Genomic DNA, 7,818 nt, shown 5'->3' on the forward strand with positions numbered 1-7,818 from the left:
GGTTCAAGACTACAGAAAACTACAAAGTTACCAGCAGGTGTCTTTCCCTGTGTTAGCACAATGACTGCTAACACTTTCCAGAAACATTCTTGTCTACATCACTTCTATTTTGGGGCTCTTCCCCAGTACCAGCTTGCGAAGGTAAACCTTTGTCGTTCTATAACAAAACCATACATTGTGCGTGACCAATCCCTTTCCCCTGAAAATGTCTCACAGGAATAACCGTAATTATATACACTTTACAATGAATGTGAGTACTTAAAGAAAAGAACACTGTCCCATGTTGTATTATCTTTTGTTATTAAAATAAGCCAAGAGGAAACCCTTGGTAAGAGTGGAGCATATTAATTATGACAAGACATCATGACATACCAGTTGAGATTTAAAAGCTGTTAATAACACTTTTTTGTAGTAATTAGTGCAAGAGAGTTAACCCATATAAACAAATATTTGATGGTAGACCTCAGTGATAAACAATTCACTTGATGACATTTACATATAAATATACATAAATAAAAACCGATGTAATTTAGGTTTATAGTTAACAAAAAGTATGGTCTGAAGTGAATTAACTGTATCTAGCTGGATCAAAGCTCTTCTAACGATACTGAAGTATATGTGGTGTGAAAAGCATAATTGTACAAGTCTCAATTTAGTAAAGTACTACTCTATAAAACAGAATAATGAAAACAGCTCTTACATTTTAATGTAAAGTATAAAATCATATTTACATTTACATACACTTTACTGAACTACATTGGGTAGCTCACAGTAAAAAAAACCATCCCTTTTTGAAAACCTTTCAAAAAATACATCAACTGCAGGTATGATCAAAAGTTACTAAGTTAGCAGCTGATATAACATCTGTAGTAAAAATATATTTTAGGAAAATACCTGGAAAATCTAAACACCAATAAACACTTTAAAACTATTTTTGAAGTAAAAATTGTAGCAAAACCCAGAACAAGCTAGCTAGGATAACACAAACTATTGCATACTGCTCTTTAAGAGCCATGTAAGCGACTTAGAAGCAGCAGATATGGTAGGAGTTTTGTGGTATAACAAAGTGGAAACTGGCGGAAAATAGGAAACCAGTTATCCAACTTGTCTCCGTTTATTACCATTTACTGGATGAAGTGTACGAAAAAGATGAGAGAATCCCTCTCACTGAGCATATCCTCCATCAAAGGCTAAAAGGATTGGTAAAAGGATCCCAATTTCAAGAGCCTTGGACCAAAAAACTTAGAACACATTTACCGTATCTACTTACAGTTCAATGGACAATAGATTGGATTATTACACTACAAGTTGCAAGTTAACTTTAAGAGTTAACACTATTTTGCAATATGAAGTGCTTTTTAATATATATATCTATATAATATATAGATATTTGTAAAATACACGTGCAGATTTGATAGAACAAACTGTGGAAATAGCTTTCTCAAGTCTTTTCTTCCCATTAACAGACCTTTAGCTCCTAGATAAGGAGTTTCAGGATTCAACAAGGATTTCCACAATATGATCAAGCTCATTAAGATCAGATTTACAATTAGAGTTAGAAGCTGTAGATGTGGGAGAAGAAAATGTTTCCAGCCCATCACAGTGTCCCATTTTTGTGTTGCTCATCATGCCTGTTAACATAGTATCAAGATCATAGTAAGAGTTGTCAACTTCTGAAAACAGGTCTTCAACAGAATTAGGACTTTTATTCTCCAGTGTCTCAAATATTTGATCTAATGATTTTTGAAAGTTTCCTTTATTTTCTTGTGGGTTCTCCATTTCCCACACATTGCTCTGCAGGTTTCTTGGAGGTTGCACTGAAGAAGCTGTTGACATAGTTTCTGAATTATCTTGTCCCTGATCACCCTCAAAGTCCTTATTGAAAGTACTATAGCCTGGAACGTGCTTTCCCTCAGCTTGTTCCCTAGATGAACGACAAAGGATATCTGTTGAAACAAGACGATCCAGGGATGCCTGCCCTGTATTCTGTGTACTTATCATCTGCCAAGTCCCATCTTGAGTCATTTCCTCTTGGATCTGCCGTACCGTGTTGGCTATAAGTACCGAACGACAAAGGTTAGGTTCAACCAGCATGTGACACAGCTGAAGTTTAACCAAGGACATATCTAAAAGTGACTGCCGCTGAAGATTATATGAAGGAATAGCCTTAATACCAGCCAGAGTTCCTTCAATGTCTTCTTCGCCATCAAAACATTTTCTCTTTAATCCTCGCACAAACATGGTGTCCTGTTAAAAAATAAAAAAAATAAAAAAAATAAAGAATTCTTAAACCAGGTAAACAGCTCAAGAGGGGTAAGGAAGGACTGAAAAACAAAACATAAAAATATCATCTTAAATAGCAAATTCTTTTAAAATAGAAACATCAGAATTGTCATACCAGATTATAAAATGGCCAGTGTGGTACAACAGGGGTCAGGAACATACGAACTGGGTCCCAAAGACGGCACTCGGGAACCAGGGGTGAGCAGGTCCACAAGTCATGGCATCGGAGAGTGGCAGGGGCTCCCAGCTCCTGGCTCCCATTAAGCTCCACACTTGATGGAAGTCAGGAGCCACTGCTTCGCACAGAAGCAAACATCTCAACGGCTGTATTTCACCTACTGGAGAGGCAGCTTCTCCTCGCTCCTCCTGAGTTTCTACTGGCATGCTTAACCTCTAATTTTGGAAATAAAAATACAACCTGGCACACCATCTTCAAAATTTTTGACCCTCCAGAACATCAACATGCCTAACAGAGGAACATGAAAAAAACAGAATGGGCAGCATACTTGAAAAGGTTAGCTTATTTTCTCTACAGAGAGAGTAAGATCTAGATTTGTTCCATAGAACTCAAGACATTCAACTGAGGTGCCTAAAGCAGTCCTTCTGGTTCCCTTACTCAAGTGAGTAAATTAACTGTGTAATTCCAACATGAATTGTGCAAGTGCCTAGGGATAGGCACAGCCACCCTCTCTATGGGCTTCTGTACCTCTTTCGCCGTCAACTCTAAGAAGGCAAAATCCCTGTATTCCTAATTTAAATTCACCAGCTAGAAAGTGGAGTGCATGCAGGCTTCTCATTATTCACACCTCACTTAAAAATCACTTGCTGAATTTCCCAAGGTATAACTGTGAAGCACTAGCCTCCAGGTCTTGTTCTGGTCTGCACTAATTTTGGCAACACTGCCCCACGTACATACAGCAGACGATCTCTTGAAATACAGAGGCTATTTATTCTTTTTTAAATGTAGTAGACCTCACTGCTTTTAGTCTTCTAAAAATTAGGCTGAAAATGAAAGCTAGGACCTGATCTTTACATTTATTCACCTTTGTTATGTCCCTTCTAAGTCTTCTGTGCTTAGAATTCTTGTTTGGCCACTATTTGGGGAATTTTTTTTTTAAATGTAGTGACTCAAACAAAACAAAGTTTTTCAACTAAAAGCTGATAAACCCAAAATACTATTGCAGTGTCTTTCTGTAGAATTTTCCATTTCCCTCAGCGAGCCATAACCTCTGCCTTGCTTTTCTGGTTGCTATGGTATGTTCCACATATTTTCAGAGAGCTCTTTCAGCTTTTTCAGTCATCAAAAATCCACCAAAGTGTAACAACATTGTTCCTTTCAAATTACATTACATACTTATCTACCCTGAAAACCTGGGGAATAGCACAGTAGCTAGATAAACATTTGGTCTGACTCTGTACAACGCTTCATACATTTCTGGGTGTATCCATGGACTAACCTTTTTTGGATTTTCTGACTCTTGAAGATTCTTTCCACTAAAGGTACAAGACTCCTCAGAAATCATAATATGCAGACTTCATAATATGCACAGACTACATATAGACTTGGTCTTATGGTCATTTTTCATAGACTTTTCAAAACTTATCCACGGTTTACATTAAATGCTTTGGAAGTTTCTTTCAATTTTTTCTCCTGTAACCTAACATATTTGTATTATTCCCATTAAATACAACCCAAATTTTTACTTTATAATGCCTTTTCCATCAAGCCTCCTATTGGAGGACATCCCATTTAATTTTCCAAAGTCATATGTACAGTAATTTCTGAACACACACACACACACACACACACACACACATCTCCCCCCATGTAAAACTTGACCTCTAGAGACATCTTTTGGTACTACTAATTGACTGTGTATGATTATGTCATCAAATATTAAACACTTCGTGCAGAGTTTGAAGCTTCTTCTATTTCAACTTATATTCTTGTGAAGAATAATTAAAACTTCAACTGACTGTTGAGCCGGTTTTCATACATCTACTATTTGGCATTTAAATGCCTTCTAAGGCACACCAACAGAAGAACAGAACAAAGCAGAAAACTTGAAAACCTAATACATCACACACACTTGGGTGTGTACAAGCAGAGGAAAAAATGCTTATGGATTCTGAAAGGTATTCCTTCCACAGGACTCACTGGATTTTTTGCTGTAACACTCACAATCAGTATCTCACATCATAAAAACAGTTGTCACCCTGTTCCTGAGACTGCACAAAATATTAGATTACGGCTTCATTAAAGAAGCAAAATATTACATACCAGTAATTGTGTTTGATGTAGTCCTTCCTCTTCTCCCATGCTACTGAGCAAGAGTCCATACAGTAGAAGTTAGAGCACCACCTACCAAGTACCGGGAAGCAAGATGTCAGGCAAGTACAGGAGGTGCAGGACAAAATAGTTTCCATTTCCGGATCTTACACACGTCTGTCTCCAACTGCTCTGTCTTCACAATGCCCTTACAAACTTCAATAGTACTATTAAACCAAATCTACAGCTAGAGCACAAAGGTGGTTCACCCAACAATACTCCAAAAATTTGCAACAGGAGAAGGAAACTGCTTGTCTAGTCCCAAGTTATTACCCCGACCTTTGGACCAGCCTCTCCCTTATCCCTACACCTTTGCTATTTAAAGAGCAAACAAAATCTTTAGTGATCATTTGAAAAATTTAAATGCCCACTAAAGCATACTGAAAGCAAGTCCTCATTACTTTTATCACAAAACTATACAGTTTTCACTTCTGCTGTGCAAAACCACGTCTCTCTGTAGCATCTAGAGAAAAACAAGCATGCACAAATACAAAACTGAAACATAGCAAAACCAGGGAGAATTTTCCTTTACCAGTACAGAAACTTTATGACTAAGATTTACTTTGAAAGATGACAATAATGAAAGTAATGACAGTAAATAAATTATTGTAACTATAAAAGCTGAGTTTTTAAAACATATTTAAGACAAAATATGATTTGATATACCAAGTACAACTATGAAACACATACAACAATTCCTTTAATTACTGAAAGTGAAAAAAATGTTGTTTCAGCAGGCTACAAAAACTTATATAATATGACAACAATTCAGATACTTTTCTAGACATGTCTGTACAGTACAAGACAGTTCAGTGTCTGCAAATGAAGTACACACCTAGGAAAGAAACAAGTAAAGAGGATACATATGGACATCTATTTTTGTTTTCTATTGTGGCTAGTAGTAAATTGTTTTTGAAGAATGAGCACTCTCAGAACTGGGAGGGTAGATGGTTGACAAAGGACTTGGTGGGGAAGGAGGCACAGAAAATATGTTTTTTTTCAAGAAGCTACATACTTGTTAAAATACCACAACTCCCCCCTCCCCCCAAAGAAAACCCCACACCCAAAACAAACACCACCACCACCCCCCCCCCAAAAAATAAAAAACCCAAACAAACCAAAATATTTTTACTTAATCCCAAAAATATTCAGACTAAAATGCTGTTATGTCACGGAAACTGTATTTTAACCAGCCCATAGTCTCATCCTCTTTTGCAACTAAGCTCACAGCAATATTCAAGACAGGGTCATGAGGCATCTGAACTACCACTCTAGTGAGACACCATATCAAGTCAATAAAAGTATTTCACCTTGATGATGGTATAAAAGTTCTGGTTATGCTTTCAGAACATTCTAACTGAAGTGCAATCTCTTCAAAAGCCTCTATATGGTAATCAAATCCCCAGATTTCTGCTTTAGGGTACGTGACATGGGAATAAGCTTTGTTTAAAAGCTCTACCCAACACCGCACACCCCCCAACGACTACAGATAAAGATGATGCAGTCATGAGAAAAATAACTTAAAATATCTTCTGGCGCTATTTTGTATATCTGATGATTTTAGAGGCACAGGCTTTAGCTGTTTGCCTCCCAAAATAGCAGACTGATACAGGAGGGGACTGTTGATAGAACTCATGAGTTCTTGGTAAAAGAGCTATTGTCACGTCCACAAATTTAAAGACATAGGGGATGTCAGAGGACCAGACCAGTATGAAATCTATTAATACACTAAAGAAGGAAACAGTTTTCTCATGCAATTTAATAACATGTAAGGCCTGCTGCATGTGATTTGAGGTTCTTCCCTAGAGCAATAAATAAATCATGTGGACTTCTGTTAGTATAAATTTTAAGAATATACCCATCATAGCAATTATCTCCTCAGATTCTATTAACTAGCATACAAGTGTGTCTCGGAACCCAAGTTCACAGTTAAAAAAAAATAAAGATTAACTTCATAGCCATTATCAGATGCAATTAAAAACCTTGCAACTAGATGACCTCCCCCAGACTTCGCTGCACTATCTCCAACAAGCACTCATCTCAAGAGAATGCTAAATTTAAAGCTTAATTAAAATGTAAGTATGTTTCTCTATTGATTTACATATTAACATACTTAAAAAGGCATAAACCATAGTGTAAAGCCTCTTGGTACATGATAACAAGACCGCTGCTGTTTTAGAGTCACAGTGTTCAAAATCCCCTGCTAATTTCAATCAGTATCTGTCTCTGTCCCAGAGGCAGTATCTAGACTAGCCATATCATCTCCCTTCTTCCACTACTATCAGAGTCAAGAGCCCAAACCTAGTGTGTTAAACTTAACCACTGTTTGAAACAGCTGTACAAAAAAAGCTGTTGAGGAGACAACAGCTATCCACAGCATAATGCGGTAGGAAAAAATGAGTTCTGGGAGCACAGTATTATGGAATTCATTACAAGCTTTGCTTTTGCGACTGACAATTTCCCAGTCTGCTTTACAAAAAAGCTGCTTGAAATTTGATCCAATTCTTACGAAAGCATCAGCTTAAACATTCCAGATTTACACTCAGTTCAGATTCGTGTGGTAATATGCTGCCAAAGATATACTTGAGTGCTTCCCAAGAGCTGGGGTAACAGGAAATTTTACACTGTTCATCTTTATGAGAAAGCAGACAAGAGCTACCTTGGCTAGTGCTGGAGGTTCACTTAAGCTGAGCGCTTTTTCTTTTTGTACAGCCATAAATACAGTGATAATAGTTAGCACGGGAAGATAAGAAAGTATTGTATCTCCTACCACTCTAACCCTCACTCCAAAACTGGCCTTTATAACAATTGTGGGAAAAAAATCAAAGCTGTGCGTAATAGTGAAAAGAATTCAGATGGAAAGATGAAAAGCCAGGTATTCCTCTCTAGACACCCATATGCGTGTGTACGGTACTGCTGAGTTCTAATTTGGGCTGCAGATACAGCAGAGGGCTGGGAGGGCCAGAAACATCCCTATTCGGACCGGGACAAAAGCACCTATAGTTCCTATAAAGCACAGGGGTTGGGTGTCTCTCTCCAACCACAGCAGAAGGGGCTGGCAGGCACCTATGCAGGACCCAAGGGCTTTGGGAAGGAGCACTAGCTCCAGAGGAAGGGCAGGCTGGGAAGCTAGGGCGACGACAGACGGTGTGAGGGTCAGAAACCTCGCGTAAACGCAGACGCCCGAGGCCGGGGCGGCTGAAGGG

At 38.0% G+C, this 7,818-nt stretch overlaps 1 protein-coding gene across 2 annotated transcripts; it reads right to left on the reverse strand.

Annotated features, from left to right (window-relative positions):
- Window positions 1-283: 283 nt before the first annotated feature.
- Window positions 284-4,658, reverse strand: CDCA4 (cell division cycle associated 4). 2 transcript variants are annotated; one of them, XM_010014516.1, is made up of 2 exons: window positions 4,565-4,658; window positions 284-2,247 (listed from the first exon to the last, which is right to left on the reverse strand). In XM_010014516.1, the coding sequence occupies exons 1-2, from the start codon at window positions 4,601-4,603 to the stop codon at window positions 1,492-1,494; spliced, it is 795 nt and encodes a 264-aa protein (XP_010012818.1). In that variant the 5' UTR covers window positions 4,604-4,658; the 3' UTR covers window positions 284-1,491. The 2 variants fall into 2 exon arrangements, with proteins under 2 accessions (XP_010012818.1, XP_010012817.1); XM_010014515.1 differs by lacking the exon at window positions 4,565-4,658 and adding an exon at window positions 2,399-2,443.
- Window positions 4,659-7,818: the final 3,160 nt, after the last annotated feature.

This window comes from Nestor notabilis, unplaced genomic scaffold, assembly GCF_000696875.1.
Source record: "Nestor notabilis isolate BGI_N333 unplaced genomic scaffold, ASM69687v1 scaffold34155, whole genome shotgun sequence".
NCBI lineage: Eukaryota > Metazoa > Chordata > Aves > Psittaciformes > Psittacidae > Nestor > Nestor notabilis.

Bases quoted from the DNA above. Each gene is read 5' to 3' on its own strand.
- CDCA4 (XM_010014515.1), bottom strand. From the start codon at position 2,443: ATGTTCCTGACCCCTGTTGTACCACACTGGCCATTTTATAATCTG. The intron at 2,248-2,398 runs GTATGACAATTC...ATTTTTTAACAG, and splicing joins ACTGGCCATTTTATAATCTG to GACACCATGTTTGTGCGAGG.